Source organism: Tiliqua scincoides, chromosome 1 (genome assembly GCF_035046505.1).
Source record: "Tiliqua scincoides isolate rTilSci1 chromosome 1, rTilSci1.hap2, whole genome shotgun sequence".
In the NCBI taxonomy this organism is placed as follows: Eukaryota; Metazoa; Chordata; class Lepidosauria; order Squamata; family Scincidae; genus Tiliqua; species Tiliqua scincoides.
In genome coordinates this window covers 59,810,889-59,830,996 of record NC_089821.1, presented here as the reverse complement: position 1 = coordinate 59,830,996, position 20,108 = coordinate 59,810,889, and the positions used below count along the sequence as shown (strand labels likewise).

General features: G+C 42.2%; 1 protein-coding gene across 3 annotated transcripts in view; it reads left to right on the top strand.

Moving 5' to 3' along the window:
* Positions 1-18,284, top strand: part of PHRF1 (PHD and ring finger domains 1) — a 32,305-nt gene extending 14,021 nt beyond the window's left edge. For 2 of the 3 annotated variants that reach the window (XM_066610748.1, XM_066610739.1), the window contains exons 10-18: positions 62-186; positions 369-556; positions 1,664-1,786; positions 7,074-7,219; positions 8,975-11,668; positions 13,940-14,088; positions 14,440-14,700; positions 16,946-17,074; positions 17,251-18,284. In XM_066610748.1, the coding sequence (XP_066466845.1) occupies positions 62-186; positions 369-556; positions 1,664-1,786; positions 7,074-7,219; positions 8,975-11,668; positions 13,940-14,088; positions 14,440-14,700; positions 16,946-17,074; positions 17,251-17,388 (3,953 nt within the window). In that variant the 3' untranslated portion in view covers positions 17,389-18,284. The remainder of the gene's footprint in view (positions 1-61; positions 187-368; positions 557-1,663; positions 1,787-7,073; positions 7,220-8,974; positions 11,669-13,939; positions 14,089-14,439; positions 14,701-16,945; positions 17,075-17,250) is intronic. The other variant, XM_066610756.1, reaches the window with a different exon arrangement.
* Positions 18,285-20,108: the final 1,824 nt, after the last annotated feature.

The window sequence follows — 20,108 nt, the reverse complement described above, 5'->3', positions numbered from 1 at the left end:
GGCTATAGGAGTCCGTGTTTGATACTTAATTCAAAAATCTTTTACATTTTTTGTAATTCAGGGAGGAGAAAGAGAGTGGCGGGTAAAAAAAATCACACACAAACATCTGTTGGAAAAAAGAGCACCGGAGTATGGATTAAGAGACGGAGACGTCGAACAAAGAGGAGAAGGGTGAAAAAAATAAAAGTAAGCTCCCATGTTAGTTTCACCAGTATTGAAACAAATATAGTTTATGCTTTCTTAGAATACAGTACTTACAGAATGGTGGAGATGCAGCCCCCTATTTCTGTAATATACTGTTTTCTGTCTTCAGAGGATTGATAGAAATCCTGTTCCTTGGCATATTAACTCCTTCTTCTTCTGCCCAGCTGAAAACTGAGATGACTGCTCGTTCCCGAATTGCAAAAACTCTCCGTCTTGGCAAGCCTGTGCATGGCATATCAATTCCTTCCATGCACAAACCAATAGAACCCTCGCTTGGTCTTCTGAGAGCAGATATTGGGGCAGCATCTCTCTCTGTTTTTGGAGATCCTTTTGAGTTGGACCCATATGACAGGTAACAATATGACAGGTGGTAAGGAAATTATCGGCAACTCTTTATACACACACACACATTCACTAACACGCACAGAAGTGGCTTTGAATCATGTAGTGTTTGTGACTGTATGGACAGTTTGCTAGTGCCCAATGATCTTCTGGTATTTTCAGCTTACCCACCTTGAGCCTTTATGTCAGGGTTGGATCAAAAAGGTATATAAATAATAAAAGAATGAAATAAGTAAGAAATAAATAAGAATGAAATTTTAGGTAATGTAACCTTGTCTTAAATGAAGTTGTTGTGTGCCAGGTCTTAATACATATATCTTGGTGCTATATCTGAGTTTTCTTTTACTGCATTTAACAAGCCTAAAGACACTGTGACAGAACTGTTTCGTTGAGAACTCCACACTGATGCTGAACTTTTCACAATGTATGGAGATACAATCCCACTCTGCCAAGTTGTTGCTCAATCTATGTCCACATCATCTATATATAGCAGTACAGTAGGCCCTTGGTGTCATGTGGGATCTGTTCCTGCGGATACCAATTTCTATAGATAATCAAATTCATGGGAAGGGCCTTGAGGACCTCCCAGATGTGACTGAACTGTCTTCAGGACACCTCCCAGGAGGCCTTCTGAGGCTCAGGGAGGCCACATGTCCATTGTATACTTTTTCTGAATTCCCTTTGCTCAGTTATACAAACATCCAGCCGGCTCACCTCAAATTTGAAAACTCAGTTCTGATTTGGTCTTTGACTTGTTTGGATTGCCTTTTGAATATTTCCTGCTACTGTGAATTTGTCACATTTGACCTACTTATTGTTTTTCTTTCCTAATATGAATGACAGGAAAGACACAACCCCTCCCCCCAAGATAACTGAAATGTAAACTGTGGCTAGACCAAATTAGATTGAAGTTTATTCAGACTGAAGAAAAAGTCAGGCTTTTAGTGTACCAACTGCAAATTCTGTCACTTGTAGTTCCCTGTCTCTCTCCCCACCCTGTTTTCACTGAAGCCCCACCCTGTTTTCAATGAAGTTTTTTGTTTGAATATTACAGTTAAAATAAGAACTTGGATGAGACAGAGTTTGAGACTAACCTTTCACATATTTCTCTTTGTAGTGATGATGAAGAGCTTCCTGTAAACTCAGCCTCACCTCTGAGTGCTAAAAGAAGAGTCCTGTCTCAATCAGCACTTAGATCACATCGTCCTGTTGCTAGACCTGTTGCTGTGGGGTTTCCTGGGTAAGGTCAAGCAGATGATTCTGTCTTGTGTAAAAATGAAGAAGCCTTTTTTTTAATCTCTTGTTTCTGTGTACCGCATAGAGAGCTCCCCACTTTTTGCTGTGGATTCAAGTTCAGTGCTGTGGACTATAGTGTAGGGATGCATACCTGGAGAAACAATTCAAATGCTGGCTTAGCTAGGGGTGGCCTTGAACAGGTTACTATCTTTCACAGATTATAGTTCCCAGTCTGTGAAATCAGATTTGCAGAATAAAAGGTTGTGCTTCTCAACATGTGAAAATGTACTAAACAGAAAACCTAAACCTTGTAACCTAAATAGTCTCTTCTGCATACTTGTTCATGGAGAAAAACTAAATACAATTGTTCCTAAAGAGATAGGTGGAGTCTAGTACAAATGTAGCTCAGCATTCTGCATCTGCAAAGGCCCTTTGTACTCTAGAAAAGTCTGCAAGTCAAAGCTAGTGACAGCTCTTTTCATACATTCCAGCAATCCTCTGAATAGAGGTGAGGGGATTGACAGCCAGCAATGTTTTTACACTAAAGTATTCAAAGTATATTTACTCGTATGAAATTGAGGATTAACAATGCTGAGCAGGTTTAAAAACAAAATATCTTAATCTTGCAGGGCATCCTGGGCTTGGCATTGCACTCAATTTGAGTGCCAATACCAGTTCAAGCAACATTTATTTTATTAATTTAATTGAGAAATTTATATCCCATCTTTCCCACGCTGAAGCAGATGCTCAAGGCAGATTACAAACTTCATAATAAAGTACAAGGTATCATAACAGATAAGAAAGAAAAACATCAAACAAAGCATTAAAAACATTAGTTTTAACATTAAACAAGAAAACATAAAAAAAAAAAAACAAAGCAAGACCTAACACACATTGTTGAGCAAATAAGTCCAGGGGGAACAAATAAGTCCAGGAAGGCAGTCAAGTCACAGCAGTATTGCAAAGGGCTAATACTTACCATTAGCACAATAGTGTTGCACTTTCCTGAGCTATGGACCCTTGGTGTGTTAATGTTGCAATAACCATGATGCTGAGTTCATGCAATGTTGTTTGGGTAACACGTACTGTGTATTTTTTGGTTGAGCTTAGGTCTGAAGGGAGTATTCCTTTAATGGTGGAATGAGATGGAATGTTGAATCTGGGAGGTTCTGTTGCAGTTGGAGTGGAGAAGGGACTTCTAGAGAAAAGTGAGGGGCAATTTGGGGCTTACATCAAAAGGAGGATTACTGGTGTAAGTACAAGAGATTGAGGGAAGGTGTTGGAGCAACACACCTCAGTAGCATGGAAATTTCAGTTTGTCATTTAGGGAACCTAGAATTCAAAAGGGTTTGGAAGAACTACAGACTTCAGGAATAAAGCTGTTATGCATTTGGCTCTTTTGCCCTGCAATTTTCTAATTTCTTTTTTCCTGTATCTGATTCAGAACTATAAGAGACAGTTCTGTAAAGAGTTTTATTTATATGTTTGGAAATTAAGTTAGCTTAGAAGAAATACAGTTTCCTTGCCTAGTGTCTGAACAGGGTCATTTGGCTGGATTCCTGCTCATCTTCCCAAGTGGTAACTAGAAATGAAGCCGTTCTCATGCAGGTCCATGTCTGTGAAATAAACAATGCTTTAAAGTTTAGGGAGCTTTCTGCTTCCTTTTTATTAGGAGCCAAAGTGTAAGCTGAATACACTGAGATGTTTCCTGTAGAACGAAAGGGGGCCAAAGCCCACTGAGAATTATCAGAGAATCTACCAAAGAGCAGGAATGCAGCCAAATGTTAACCTCCAAAGAAGGCAAATTACAGGTGAGTTATTACAGGTAAGGCAAAACCAATGAACAGGAATGCCACAAGAAAGTTCCAAAGTGAGGGGGAGGGAAAAAAACAAACCTTGTCATAGTTTTGACTCTTCCTTTCAAAGTGCTTAGCTCAAGTTTAGTTGGTAGTAAAGTTTAGTTGGAAGCAATCTAATCTTGTTTCATATACCATAAGTTGAAGCCATAGCCACCCCAGCTTGAGCTCTTAATGAATAGTGTCTCTAGGGTATACAGACACTGGACAGCAGCTGTGTGGCAGTGTCATATTTTAGGTGCTGAGTGTACTATGATTCCATATGTTCCGGACTACTGTTCTTTAGCCCCCTGCTCTTGGTTCTTTTTGTAACATCTTTTTAGCTTTTGGTTTTAAAAATTTGGTTTTAATGCGTTTATATCCTGCCTTTCCTTCACATTGTAAAATGCTTGAAGGAGAGTGTAGCAGAGATGGAACTCTTTCTGTAGAAAGGCAGAGTGTATATAAAAGTTGTTTTGTGTGTATCCCACAACATTTGCATGGTTTGCATATGGATAGGTGTTGTATTAGCATGTGTGAGATCATGCAGATAAAACCTGGTTAGCTCAGCTGAGAAGACTACTTCTTTCTTTCTTTCTCAGATGTGGCCTTCACTTGGAGGGCAGATGTTAAGGTGTTGGAGGGCAGGAGGACCAGAAGTAGATTTAGAGTTACTGTTCTTTGGCATGAAGTGCAACATCCTATTCTTTCTATGTGTACCTTTATTCTCACTTTCCTTGCATCACTTGACTCTGATGTTGTATCCTGTCTTTATGGTGCTTTCTAAAACGTATTTTACAAACATATTTTTTGTGTTCAACAAGCTTCTTGGGTGGCAAAGAGATTGATAACCACAACACTGTATGTTTTGCCATTCTCCTGTTGAGCAATTAATAGAATTCTCAAGCTTAGCATGCAAGCAAAAGTGTCTCATAATAGGAGAGAAATGAAATGTACCCTTTTATCTGGCAGAAGGTGGTTGGTTCATTTTAAGAAAGGAAACTTATGTAAGCTAATTCTGAATTGCCCTCTGTTTTTGTGCACACTCCCTGCCCCACCCCACCCCCTTCTCTCTTTTACAGAAAGGGTGGCATTCTTCTTTATTTCCTCCCCTTTCATTGTTATTCATTTCTAATTGGCTGTTGGGAAAAGTTGGGGATGAGATGGGGCATTCCTATTGTTATTTTGTAAAAATTAAATCCCTTAAAAATATTCAAATGTAAAGAATCTGCTACTTCAGAGTAATGGAAGGTGCTATAGAAACATCTGTTGGGTCTAGTTTGAGGAAGAAAAAAGATTCAAGATGCAATAAAACAGTGCTGCTCAAACTGTGGGTCGGGACCCACTAGGTGGGTCGCAAGCCAATTTCAGGTGGGTCCCCATTCATTTCAATATTTTATTTTTAATATATTAGACTTGATGCTACAAGTATGTGACTGTATTTTGGGAAATGTTACAAACCTGTACTTTTAACAAGTTACTATGTATATTCTTATAATAATGATAGTCAATGGGACTTACTCCTGGGTAAGTGTGGGTAGGAGTGCAGCCTAGGATTGTCAAAAAGTTTCCTTCTTGATGATGTCATTTCCGGTCACGACATCACTTCCGGCGGGTCCTGACAGATTCTCAATCTAAAAAGTGTGTCCCAGTGCTAAAAGTTTGAGAGCCGCTGATTTAGTGTAACTTGACAAACTTATCATTTTCACAAGGTCTTTAGCTGTTCAGGGTGCTGCCCTCACTATAGGAAATCCTATTGAACCACTCCTTGGGGCTCTAAAAGTCCTCCAGGCATTGCACACCTATTTCTCACTTGAAGAAGGAATAAATATGTTTTAAAAATCAGTGGAACTATTGTGAAGGCCAATTCTGTGTCTAATAATCCATTCTACAGGTTTTCTTCACTTGCAAGGAAAGAATATACAGCCCTACGTATTATCCATAGTTAAGTAGAAGAGCTCATATTTGCATGCAGAAGTTCAGTCCCTGACATCTCCAGGTAGGGTTGGGAAAGAGCCCTCTCCAAAGTCCTGGAGAGCCAATCAGGGCAGGCAGTATTGAGTTGGATGAACCAATTGTCTGACTTGGTATAAGGCAACTTACTATTTTAATTTCTCTTTTTCCCTGACTTACCTCAATTTATGTTAGGTATTGATAATCCATCTTTTAATCCTCATGGGGCTCCCACTTCTCTAGCAATGCAAAATTAAAATAAAAGAAAAAAATCACCACAAACCAATAGCAAATAAAACTTCCAACAGTTTTTTTTTTCCAAACTCTTTGACCAAGTAAGTTGTACTTGACAATTTCTTTCTTATCTAACTTTTGCAATGGGGGGGGGGAATGTCCGTGGATTCCCGTATCCATGGATCGGGTCCACACACCCCTGTGCGCTACCTCTGGAGGTGATGGGAGCACCACTCCTCTTGCCTCTGGAGCAGGGGTGTCCAAAGTTTTTGGCAGGAGGGCCACATCAGTTCTCTGATACTGTGTCGGGGGCCGGGGGGAAAAAAAGAATTAATTTGCATTTAAAATTTGAATAAATTTGAATAAATTTACATAAATGAATATATTAAAGATGAACTTATATGAACGAATGAAGGTCTTGCAACAGTTCAATGCCTATAAAAGGCCTTGCACAAAGCAAGGCTGGCCTTTCCTTTGCTGCCGCTGCTGCATCACAGATGTGAAAGAGCAAGCAATGGAGGGAGCCCTCATCCCACAGCTCACGTGAGAGGTCAAACAGTCGCCGTCACGCTGAGAGAAGTTGCGTTGGGCCAGTGCGGGCTTCAACAAATCTCTGGAGGGCCAGAGGCTCATTGGAGACTGGGGGTTCCCTGAGGGCCGCATTAAGAGACCTCGAGGGCCGCAAGTGGCCCCCGGGCCGGGGTTTGGGCACCCCTGCTCTGGAGGGTCCTCTGAGCTCAGCAGGCTTCCAGAGGGCTTCCCTGGGCCTTATAAGGCATTAGAAATGTTACTTTCTATTTCTCTGTGAAACCAGAAGTCACATGTTTTGAGCTCTAGATGTCCATCCGTGGCCTCTGCTGAGCTCTGAAGTCTCTTCAGAGGAGGGGGCGCTGGGCTTCCCTTGCCTCCAGAAGGTTCAGACCGCATGAATGAGCATTTTGCCCATATCCGCAGTTTCGGCTATCTGTGGGGGGGTTCTGGAATTGATGCCCCCCACGGATAAGGGGGCGCACCTGTAGTCCCATAGGTTGCCAGCAGACCGCTCTTTCTGTAAACAATGGTAGCAGTAGCCCTTGGTATATGTGTGTTAATCACTCCTGATTGCCTGTATAAGGACATGGGTTCTGTTTATGCGAGTACAGTTGTGTCTGGTAATCTGTGCAGAGAATTCTCATGTAAAGTGATGTAAAAGTTCTTGTTCTGATGCAACATGTACAGAAGGTGTATTCATTGTAAAAATAGAGAAGGCATATATTGTCTTATTTGCAGGAGGAGTGTGCCTGCCCTGATACCGGAGCCAGAAGCTGAGTCAGCTGACCTGTTAGGAACCATCTTGGCCGGACAGACTCGTCTTATGATGAGTGGTTCTGATGTTGTAATTAATCGAGATGGATCATTAACAGCAAAGAAAGCAGGTGAGGATTTAACTTTAACTACCTGTGTGGTGTTTGGTCAAACTGGCTCTTACGGTGTTTGGACCTCTTCAGCCTAGAAAAGAGACGCCTGAGGGGGGACATGATTGAGACATACAAAATTATGCAGGGGAAGGATAAAGTGGATAGAGAAATGCTCTTTACACTTTCACATTACACCAGAACAAGGGGACATCCACTAAAATTGAGCGTTGGGAGGGTTAGGACAGACAAAAGAAAATATTTCTTTACTTAGCTTGTGGTCTGTCTGTGGAACTCCTTGCCGCAGGATGTGGTGATGGCATCTGGCCTGGATGCCTTTAAAAGGGGACTGGACAAGTTTCTGGAGGAAAAATCCATTATGGGTTACAAGCCATGATGTGTATGTGCAACCTCCTGATTTTAGAAATGGGCTATGTCAGATGCAAGGGAGGGCACCAGGATGCAGATCTCTTGTTATCTGGTGTGCTCCCTGGGGCATTTGGTGGGCTGCTGTGAGATACAGGAAGCTGGACTAGATGGGCCTATGGTCTGATCCAGTGGGGCTGTTCTTATGTTCTTATGGCTCTGATTCTGTAGATACATTTGTGTTTTATGCTCATCAACACACTTTAATCCTTGCAAGATCTGGGCAAATAATAACAAGTATTATTGGTATTGATTTTGTCAGTTGCATCCTGTAAATACTAAGTCTTGTTTTGATAGTAGTCAGGGGTGTTAAGGTTTTTGGAAGCATGGGCTCAGTAGAAGAAAACTGCATACAACAAATGAATACTGTGTGGCTATTAGGCTTTGTAGAATGCAATGTGTGAATTTTCACAGTAATATAGAAACTTGGTCTTGCTTTTCTGCACAATATATATGTATACCACAGACACTCATCTATAAGTCACAGATAAGTTGAGTGCAGTGATTGCACCAAAAATCATGGAATTTTCTATTACCCTTGGATACATTAGGGGTAAATCTGCAGGGTGTGTGAAATTCTTTTAATGACTTACCAGTAATTGTTCTGAGGCAGCCGCAAAAAGCCAAAAAGAAAGATAAAGGTGCCATCTTACCTTCTTCTCCTAACAGGGAGATGAAGGTGCTTATAGGAGTTGTAGGCTTTGTGACTAGTACAGTGCTGCATTTCCATAGCAGCAGCCCTCATACAATTCCCATAAGCATCTTCACTTTTCTTCCTGTTTGGAGAAGAAGCTAAAATGGCTACTATTTTTTGTTGCTGCCTCTGAATACTGTAATTACTGGTAAGTGAAATTGCTCCTTTTTCTCCCCTCCCCCTGTTTCCTACTTCTCAGCCCAGTCCCACCTCACCAGGTGGCTGCTCTTAGAAGCCTTATTTACTGTATTGACCAATGTATGCTGATCCATATTTTCAGGGTTAATTTTTTTGACTTATACACTAGTATGTACGGTATGTTGCTGTTTAAAAGTCATACTAGAATTGGTATGAAGCTGCTTATGGAATAGCAGCTGGCACCTTGATAACCTTTTATTAAAGAATCTTAACTTTGTGTTTCTTGCACAATTGCAATGGGAGATTACTTACTGCCGTAATAGAAACCATATTAGCTAGTAACTTCAGTGGACTGAGTGCAGAGATGACATTTCAACAGCAGTTACTTGCATAGTAATGTCTGTTGCCAATAATCACTTTGACTTAAATTAGCTTCATATTAAAATGATGAAATACTGTTTCAGTGTGGATTAGTTATGCTAATTATTGGAAAAATATTTTTCTCATGTATCTTTCAGTTCCACCGTTGCATGCCAATTCAGTACACAATTCAAAAGCAGAGGAAAACTCAGAAGATGGTGCCCAGCCTGGAGCATCTCATTTGGGAACCTCCGTTAGTAGCTCTGGTGCTGAATCTTTGGGTTCTTTGTTGCTGAATACAAACTCCAGACCCACCTCCTCAAATACTTGCTCTTCTTCCCTACAGTTAGCAAGCAAAGCCGTGAGTTCATTGCAGACTGTGTTGGGAAAGGCACCCATTAGGTTTGAATATTCAATGACTCCAAGGTCTGTTCAGACTCAGAATTTAGCAAATCTGAATAGGTGTATTCCCAAACTGGGTGACATACCCAGATTTAATGGAAACTCACAGTCTCATTCCGAATCTTCTAAGTTGTACAATAACTCAAGCTCATTTACAAAAACTGTATCTGTGAGACAGCCTCTCAAGCTCGTTCCTAAAAGGCCTGATATCTCTGAACTTCCCAGGATACCAAAGATTAAAAAGGAAGCAAACAGTGGCCATTTGGGATCACAGTCTGCCAGTGAGAGAAGTGGTGATGTTCCCAGCTCCTGTATAACACAACTGACTGGCAAAGGGGGTACAAACCAGCCGATCAGAGGTAGTAAAATGGAAAGCAGCAAACCAAATGCCACTCAGCAGCAAGCATGCTCAAGTGGAGGCTCTCTCTCTGCAAATACCATTGCTCATGGCAGTTCTGTTCTTTCTTCATCAAGGGGGAAAGCAGGAAGCTCTTCCTTTGAGAGTTTTAAAATCAACATCCCTGGAAATGTTGGGCATTCCAGCAGACTGTCTAATCCTGGATTTTGCAATACTTTTCGACCTGTTGACAATAAAGCGCAACAGAAAGAGAATTCTTCACCTTTCTTTTCTCTGAAAAAAACAAAACCTGTCAAAAGTGAAATATATGATCCTTTTGATCCAACAGGCTCTGATTCAAGCTCAGCAAATAGCAGTCCTGAAAGATTGCCCCTCACTAATATAACCAGAACAATATCCATAGCAAGCCCCAAAGTTCAGACATTCCAAACAGTGCGCCGTATTACCCCTTACACACTGGAAAACATCTTTGGACCAGGAGCAGAGTTGTCTGATGTGCCATCAAGTAACACAGAGTCCCATGATGATGTGGTGATTAAGGAGCGACTGGTAAAACAAATCTCTGATACAGAACAAAATGAGAAGGAATTGTCAAATATATCCTGCCCTTCATCTGCCATCAAGCAAGTTCCTGATGCAGAGCACTTAAATGAAGGTGACAGGGACAGTCCTCGGATAGTTTTTGAAGATGACCACGGTAAACCTAGAGTGAAAATGGAGCTGGACAGTCCTATAAGGAATGAGCACCAAAACACACCTAAAAATGGGCAAGCAGAGAAGCCATCTTTTTCACAATCCCCATCAAGTTCCAGTTCTTGGAGCCAGAAGAAATTAAAAAAAGAGGAGACCACAAAAGAGTACAAATGCACCCAGTCACGATCTAGATCAAGAGACAGAAGCTCCAGATCTACTTCCCGCTCAGTTGAAGAAAGCTACAGCAAAATTCACAAGATGAAATCCAAGGTCAGGCAGTCATCGAGCGACCACTCTAGCAGTCATGAGCAATCTCAAAAAAAGAAAGCCAAGGATAAAATGAAGAACAAAAAAGTAAAAACCTCCTGGGCAAAAGAACACAAGCGATCTAGGTCACGATCTGGTAGCCCAGGTAACTCTTCTGTTGAGTTTTACGAAAGCAGGAAGAAGAAAAAACACTCTTCCTCTAGAGCAAAGGGAAGAGAATGTTCCCAATCAGACAGTACTGAGAGAACTAAGAAAAAGAAGCACAGAAGAGAGAGATGCTATGACAGATATGAAAAGGAAAGAACCTCAAGGAGAAGATCCAGATCTAGGTCTCGGGAGAAGCGAAAAAAGAGATCAAGGTCACCCTCTGCATCAGGATTCTGGGAGCCCAAAGAAACTAAATCAAGAGAGAGATGGCCGCAGTGCAGGTCACGCTCCAAAGAAAGAAAATTGAAGCCAAAGGAAACATCCCCTCCTCTTAATGAGAAGGACCAGAGATCTTCAGATAACAACACAGACAATTCTCTTGAGTATGCTCTCCCTTGGAAACAAGAGCTGGAAGAAATGAAGCAAGAACCTTTGAATATTCATCTAGACCTGATATCTCTACAGGAGATTCCTCCAAAGGGCAACATAATAGAAACTGATTTAAAAGAGTCCATTGCAGCAGAGCAGATCTGTGAGAAGTTTATAAATGAAGCCATTCCTTCCCAGTCAGAATGCTCAAATACTGGAGTTTTACCAAATAGCATAGACTCTTCCATGGAGATTGAACTGACAACGGGCAGTGATTCACCAGAGCTCAGTAGTCAAAATAGTATAAGATTGGAAGAAATTTCAGTTAAAGAAGAAGATAATGAAGTATGCCCATTTCTAACAGACTTTCCTTTAGAGAAGGAAAAACTTGAACAGGGACCTGTTGAAACAGCAACTCAATCTTCACCTGAAATCAAAATGCCAGCAGAGGCTCAAGATGGGGGCCTTGTGTTGGGTGATGATGTAGCTGATGTAAATAAACCTGAAACAGAGACCTGTGCTCAAGGTCCTGCATTGAAATCTAAAGCATTAGTGAAAAGGGTTACGTGGAATCTGCAAGAGGAAGAAGGTGATACAGTGACTGTGGACAAAGCAAGTAAGTGTGGGCAGTGTGAAAAAAAAGAATTGGACTAGAAACCACCTTAAGTGGAAGGAATGTTATTGCCACACAAAACTCAAAATCTGCTGTTTGTTTGGTTCCCTTAACCTGGCAGTTCCCAATCTGTACATTGCAGTGCCCCAAGGCACTTGCTGGTGCGATACGGGCCACCCATAGCCCAGCTGTCAGACTGCAGTGTGAGCCTGCAGACAGCAGCAGGAGGTTTGGTGCAGCGGGCAGAGCTGCAGCATGCGAAAACTGGATGCCTGCCCTGACCTGCTTACCACTGTTTAGAGGCTTTTGTTGGGCCTTGGAACCAGGAAGTGAATGGTGATGATGTCATTACATGTTGCATTTCGTGTCATCATCATTCACTTCCTGGTTCTGAGGGCATCGCAACCCCAGCATGTTTGGGAACTGTAACCTTAACCCAAAGCTACAGGTTAGGCTGCAATAATTGGTGCAGTTCAAAAAAAGTTGAAAGCGCATTTGAAAAAAGTTTTGAGGGTGGGATTTGCTATTAGGAAGGTTGTGGCTCAGTAGCAGAGCACTTGCTTTGCATGCAGAAGATCTCAGATTTGATCTCTGGCATCTCCAAGTAGGAGAGATAAATATTCTTGTTTGAAACCCTGGAGAGCTGCAACTAGTCTGTTGTTAATACTGACATGTATGGTCCAGGTGTCTGATTCACTATGACACAAATTAATGTTTACTGCAGATACTCACCTATAAGTTGCCCCCACAGATAAATCAAGGGCAAGTTTTGAGCCAACAATCATGGAATTTTCTATGACCCTCGGATAAGTCGGGGGTTAAACTTAGGGTGGTGTCTGACTATAGTTTTGTCTGATTTTACCTGACGCCAGATCCTGAAAATAACCTACCACTAATTGTTACCTAAGATCTGTAGTCTCTAATTTATTAAAAGATCATAAGATACATTTTTCTTCTTTTTTAAATTCTGGTCTTCACCACCTTTTTGTAAACACTATCAGAGTAAGTGCACTGTAAACAGCATACCTATAGAACAGTGGTTCCTAACCTGGTATTCATGTACTCCCAGGGACACTCAACAGGACCTTTAGGGGTACTTGAAAAAGAATGGAATAATGGCAGAAAAAGGCAGGCCGTGCTCCAGAATGCACAGCCTGGAAGGGAGGTAGCTAGTTGGCTGCGAAAGCCCCACCAGTAGCTAGCTTTTGGTCATCAATTCATCTATGAACCAGTGATTGAAAACCAGCACAGTAAAAAAACTGAAACATAATATGGAAAGTGATCAATCGCCCAGAATTTCTCAGCGCACTTCTGGTGCAAAACAGTGCAAAGGCAGAGTCTTCTGTTCTTCAAACAGATGAAAAGAGAAAACACTGTGATGAATACATGAAGTCTGGGCTTTCATATGGAGGAGATGAGGGCTTGTCTTACTAATTACAAACATTTTGCTAATAGGTACAATTAATGGAAATGGGCTGCCAAGGGATATGCCAGTGAAAAAGATAGCAACATGAATCAAATCCACATTTAAGGTGTCTGGTGTGTTAAGCCAGAAGCTCTACATACAGCATATAACACATAACTAGGAGTGTGCAATTCAGTTCACAGCAGAGAGATGCAGCTGCATTTATTTGCAACCCTTTTTACTCAGAAGTAGACCCACTGCTTTCCATGGGTGTCATTCTGGAGTGATGGTGCACTGAATTGTAGCCTGGGAAGGAGGGTTCCATCCTGGTGTTTCAAGAAACAGACCCGCTTTGCAAGCATTTGCCAAGCAGAGCCAGAACCAGGCTGCAGCAGGAGATTAAAAGGTTAACTTCGGCTGGAATTTCCCAGTTGCCTTGCCAAAGGATCTCTGCCTTGCCTGCCTGGTGCCTGCCTGCTACTTGAGAAACTTGGCGCCTGCCTGTCTGCCCTTGAGAAAGGAAACTGTTCAGAGTTGAAAGGCTCTGCCCTCTGATTTACCCGGAGATCAGGCCAAGTGAGAATTGGAGCTTGATTACTTGGCAAAAATTTCACGTACTATACATGAGTATCTATGGTAGTTTTTTGCTCATTAATTTGTTGTGGCACACTTTAATCTGAGTTCTGTGTCCTGTGCCATTGGGGTGGCAGCTAGTGAGGAATGCCATCTTGAAGGAGGGCTGAACGAGATTATTTTCAATGTAATGTAATGTAATTGGAAGGGAGAAGTATGAGAAGTGGGCTATCTGCTGCAGGTACTTGGATGTGTTGATGTACTGAAATTCTTTTTTTCTTTTGGGATATGCTTAGGAGTGCCATTCTGCAAACAGAGAATGAAAGAAGGGGTCTGGAAAGCAGAGGATTTGACCCAGACATTTAATCAGGTGCAGTTAACTGAGCCTCCTCCAACCAATTATATGATTCCTGAGCCTATGTTTCCTGATCTAGATTCTTCTCAGGTTGGTTCCCACTCCAGAAGCCAAGTATAATGGAAGGCCATTCCACTCCATCTGTGACCTTGTGCCCCACCTGATTTCATTGCGCAATGCTCCTCCTCCTTCCATGTGCAGTACATTTTCATATAGCCCAATAAACTGATGTTGGTATTTCCTCCCCGTCCCCACCGTCCCTTTTAAAACAAAAACTGCGTTCTGCTACTTTGCAATACACGTGTGACTTGTTTACCAAGCATCATAGGTTTTTAGCCCTTTTTTGCTTGCTATTTTGGTGAATGTAAGGTGCCCTTGGAACCCCTGGAGCTCTGGGCAGTGGTACAGCAAATGGTTTGACTTCTGTTCCTTTTTCTTCAGGTTTACAACCAAAACCTACCTTTGACAGCACCACTGCCATCAAGTCTGCCACCCTATGCGCCTGTCAGTCAGCCCACTGTTCAGTTCATAATGCAAGGGAGCCTTCCTCTGCTCAGCTGTGTGTCAGGGCAAGGGCTAACTCCAGAGCCTGGCAATCTGGCCACAGCTTCAGAGCCAGGAATTCAGGCAGCTTCCACTGGAGAGATGGAGGAGAAAGTCAAAGCACTTAAATCCCCGATGGATAAAACAAAAAATGAAGAGGTGAGTGAATAGCCAAGATAGACGTATGCTGGGTTTGCTCATCTTGCTGCAGAAAATATCTGATAACAAAGATAACATTCTGCCTCTAGTAGTGGTCATCTAAGCACTACAAAAGCTGTTCATGATAGAGATCCTCCTCCCAGCATTTTGTCACAAAAGGGGGAGGAGTTTGTGGAGGTTCCATTTAAATCCCTACTAAGAAACCTGTCCCTCCATTAGTGTTGCCTACTCCTCTTTAAATTCATCTTACCTAGTGGATGTCACCAGCCCTTGTGACAATGGATTCCATGAATTGATTATTCATTTTCATCCTTCTTGCTTGTCCTGAGCCTATTGTCAGTTAGTTGCACTGGATGGTCCCACACTCTGGAGCAATGTTTCTCAAACTTGGATCGGGATCAACTAGGTGGGTCGTGAGCCAATTTCAGGTGGGTCCCCATTCATTTCAATATTTTATTTTTAACCTATTAGACTTGATGCTACCATGGTATGTGACTGCATTTCGGGAAACATAGACCTGTACTTTTAACAAGCTACTATGTATATTCTTTTAACAATACTAGTCAATGGGACTTACTCCTGTGTAAGTGTGGGTAGGAGTGCAGCCTAGGATTGTCAGAAATTTTTCTGTTTGATGATGTCACTTCCAGTCATGACACTACTTCCGGTGGATCCTGACAGATTCTCATTCTAAAAAATGGGTCCCAGCGTTAAATGTGTGAGAACCACTGCTCTACAGAGATTCAAGTGTTCATTCAAAGATATCATTCAGTGGTTTCCCCCACCCAGTTTTAAAGTTGGTGTAATGGTAGGAGCAGTGGAATAGCCAGAACAATGACATACCCCTTTGAGTGGAAACCAGCAGATGGTTTATCGTTGAATACATCACTTGGGAATTGCAGGCAGGATGCTGTCCTGCTGGGCTAAAGATTTCATAGGGGTCCATACATTAGCCAGGTAAAGTCTCTTCCAGCGTGTGTGCTTTGCAGAGTTCTTCTCACTTTTAATCATACATTATTCTGAGTCATTTTCCATATGCTTGTTAAACGACTCTTTGCATACATCTGATCTCTTCATCATTTCTGAGTGAAGACATTTGTGCAATTTCTTCATCTTACAGTACAATAGGCCTGCTATCTTCTTAAGGTGCTGGGCACTGATGACATTTGGCTGCTGCAAAAAAGTTTCATGTGTGAGCTGAGTGGAATGTAAAGGCAGATGCTTCAACTATCATCTGGTGCAGAGTGGGTTAGATGCCACTGTCCATAAAACCCATTCTCTTATCTATCTGATTCTCCTAACCATCTTAGTTGTGCCTTCTGTACTCTCCAGTTTTCCTCTGTTCTTTTAGAAAATGGAGCGACTAGAATTGCTTGTGCATGTGCCATAGATTGATGTAATGGCAGTATGATGCTGCCTTTATTGTGTTCAGCCTCTTTCTTAAAAACCCTGAAACAACCACTTTCCCTTTTTGAGCTGGTGATTCAGTTAGCTTTCTACTATGATCCCATGATAGTCTGTCTTCCTGGGTCGTTGCACCCAGTGCAGCTGCATTTTGTTCCATTTCAGTTTGAGAGAAGTGAATGTACAGTATATATCCTATCTCATTATCTACTCAGCCATCTCATTATCTACTTTGGGAATTAATATTTTTTAAGTTTTTACAATTCTTAGTAGCTTACCCAAGGTAGCTGGTCACTCCATTTATTCCTATCCTTTTCTTCCCATCACGTTGATACAATATGGTCTAAATGAATTGCTACCATAGGACAGTGGAATAATATGGTGTAAAATTTGCTATTCCGGGAGAAACAGAACATCACATCACAAGATATTCCTGTTTTCTGAGCCTTAGTTCATAGCTTTCTTTTGCATTCCCCCTGCTCCACTTTTACTGAAGGACCTGTCCTCTTTGTCCATGACTGCACAGTCTTAGGAAGTTGAAGGAATTTTTCATTACCTGGAATGTTATTGTGCCTGCTTGTCTCATGTGATTTTCCCCATGTTCTGACATTTCTGGGAACTGCATGGGATGTAGCCGTAGGAGAGCAGCAAGAGTGTGCTCCTGTCATTCATTCGATTTGTACCCTGTACCCAGAGGGCACACATGGCAGCTAACAACAATTAAATGAATCATCAATGTTCGTAGTTTACTATGATCAGATATATGAATGGGCCTCTGGATGTTTTACTTGAGATGCTGCTTGCAGACAGTTCTTGGTTAACCCATTTTTTGTCCTTGTAGTACATGAAGAAACTTCATATGCAAGAGAGGGCTGTGGAAGAAGTGAAACTTGCAATCAAGCCCTTTTACCAGAAGAGGGAGATCACCAAGGAGGAGTACAAGGATATTCTTCGAAAGGCAGTACAAAAGGTAATGGGAGAGAAGGATGTTGGGCAAAGTATCTCCTTGCATGATTTGACTGGGAGCTTGAGTTACTGACACAGGAATATCCTACTCCTTCATGTAGTAAAGTTTGAAGTGAAGAACAATTTTTATTTGCACCAGCTAATGCTGAGATTAAGACTGACTTCTTTTACTGTTTCTAGATTTGTCACAGCAGAAGTGGTGAAATCAACCCTGTGAAGGTGGCTAATCTTGTGAAGGCTTATGTTGAGAAGTACAAACATATGAGGAAACATAAGAAGGCTGATGCTGAAGAAGAGCCTCATGAAATGGGGAACTGAGGACAAAAAAAAATGGGGAACTGAAGAGCCCAGGTGAAACCAGCAGAGGCTGCGTTAGCCAAGGAATTTTGCTTCCTCCGAAGAGAGACGGGGATCAGCAATTGCATGTTGCAGGCCTTTCCCCCTCTGCCCCTCAGAAACTGGATGCTGTAAGAGGACCTTCCTGCAGGACGACACATTTTCCCATAGGAGTAGAACCTCCTTTTGGATTTGACTGCAGTTTGAGAACCAAATAAGCCAGCATATCCCCCTTAACTTGTGGAGTAACTCTGGACAAAGGGAACTTTGTGGGCTTTGGAGAAGTGCCCCATCAATGTTCATGGTTTACTATGATCACATTTTTGAATCTAGTCACCCGTCCTGCTCACAGTTTAAAGCAGGCACTTTCATATACGGTATATGGCAATGTATACTGTTACCATTGTGTTCTTATTTATCGGAAATACGGATTATTTAGAGATTTCTCAGAAATTAGTTTAATACTTGAACTGTGAAATTTTTTAGCTTGTTTGAGAAGAGAAACTTTGGTTCGCCCTGTCAGGTGGGAGTTGCAAATATGTGCACACCTTTATAAATTTTCTTCTGCAAGAACCACTTTCAGAAGTGGCATTTATTTACATTTTGTTAATATCTCAATGAGGAACTCCATTTGGGATTTGGGGGGGAGGGTAGCATGGTGACGGGGAACCAAACTCTGTTGTGCTTCCTGTGAATAATGTGCTGAAGGGTTGGTTTTGAGGTATTTTGCATTCAACAATGCTGTCTTTCACTAAGGGGGGGGGAGAGCAATGTTTGCAGACTTTTAGCAGCAAACCTGAGGAATGCAATATAAGGATGTACAAAGCAGAAATGTGGCAATTTATAAAGTTATTTTGAATTGTTTTAGTCCTTTAGAAGGTGTGTCATTTTTGTCCTTGTTCTTCTAACTTTATGTATCTCTGGGTTTGTAGTGGTAGTCTAGATAGAGCAAACTATTTTTATCAAGACTAGAGGACAAGTGGATACAAGTCACAGGGGCTTTTGCATCAGAAACAGGCTGTGGAATTGTGTACACTGCCACCTCTTTCTGATGCTGATAGTGACATAAGCCTATACATATCTAAGAAGTAAGTTTCATTGAATTCATTGGAAATTATTCCCAGAAAGTGGTTTTAGGATTGCAACCTAGATAGGCTTAGGAATAATTCCAAATACCCTTTTCATTTTATTTAAGTGGTAGTACAGGTTGAGTATCCATTATCCAGAATTCTGAAATGTTCCAAAATCTGAAATATTACCACTTCACAGAGGCAAGTCCCACCTCAATGCCCCAAGCAGAGTGGAGCTTGCTTTCCCACACCTGGTTGAATGAAACAGCAACTCGGGACATGGCATCAGTCTAGAGGAAGAGGCGGAAGGGCAGTGTGGAGGGACATGCTTGGCTGTTTCAGGAACGTGCATTAAGGCAGCTGCAAAGGTAGTAGGAAACGAACGTTTACACTCATGGGTGCTGCTCCTTGGTAGTGAGGCTTGTGGTCATTGGTGGGGTTCCTTCTGAGGAAGGTGCGCACTACAAAACAGCAACCTTACACAAGCTTCCATTCAAAGGCAGGCCTGCGCACAACTCATTACAATAACCCAATATGAGTATTGTCAGGATGTTTGGTAGGCTGTCTCTGAGAAGGACAGCTTATAAGCACATCAGTGGTAGTGAGTGTAAGTTGCACACCATTGCCACTCAGGGCCTCAGACTGCAAGCTGGATCCTTAGAGCAGGGTTTCTTAACTGGGGGGTATTCATACCCCAGCAGCCAAATGCTGGAGGTATTGGACTCTGAACAATTAAAAAAAAAAAAAAAGATAGATTGGATTATTAACAACATTATCACTACAGATTAGTTAGTTGGCAACCTTCAGTCTCGAAAGACTATGGTATCGCGCTCTGAAAGGTGGTTCTGGAACAGCGTCTAGTGTGACCGATTCGGGAGTGACAATCCCTTCCACACTGGGAGCAAGTGCAGTCTGTCCCTGGCCTGTCTCCCTGGCTATGGGCCTTCCTTCTTTGCCTCTTAGCCTCAGACTGTTGGCCAAGTGTCTCTTCAAACTGGGAAAGGCCATGTTGCACAGCCTGCCTCCAAGCGGGCCGCTCAGAGGCCAGGGTTTCCCACTTGTTGAGGTCCACTCCTAAGGCCTTCAGATCCCTCTTGCAGATGTCCTTGTATCGCAGCTGTGGTCTACCCGTAGGGCGCTTTCCTTGCACGAGTTCTCCATAGAGGAGATCCTTTGGGATCCGGCCATCATCCATTCTCACGACATGACCGAGCCAACGCAGGCGTCTCTGTTTCAGTAGTGCATACATGCTAGGGATTCCAGCACGTTCCAGGACTGTGTTGTTTGGAACTTTGTCCTGCCAGGTGATGCCGAGAATACATCAGAGGCAGCGCATGTGGAAAGCATTCAGTTTCCTCTCCTGTTGTGAGTGAAGAGTCCATGATTCGCTGCAGTACAGAAGTGGACTCAGGACGCAAGCTCTGTAGACCTGGATCTTGGTATGTTCCGTCAGCTTCTTGTTGGACCAGACTCTCTTTGTGAGTCTGGAAAATGTGGTAGCTGCTTTACCGATGCGTTTGTTTAGCTCGGTATCGAGAGAAAGAGTGTCGGAGATCGTTGAGCCAAGGTACACAAAGTCATGGACAACCTCCAGTTCATGCGCAGAGATTGTAATGCAGGGAGGTGAGTCCA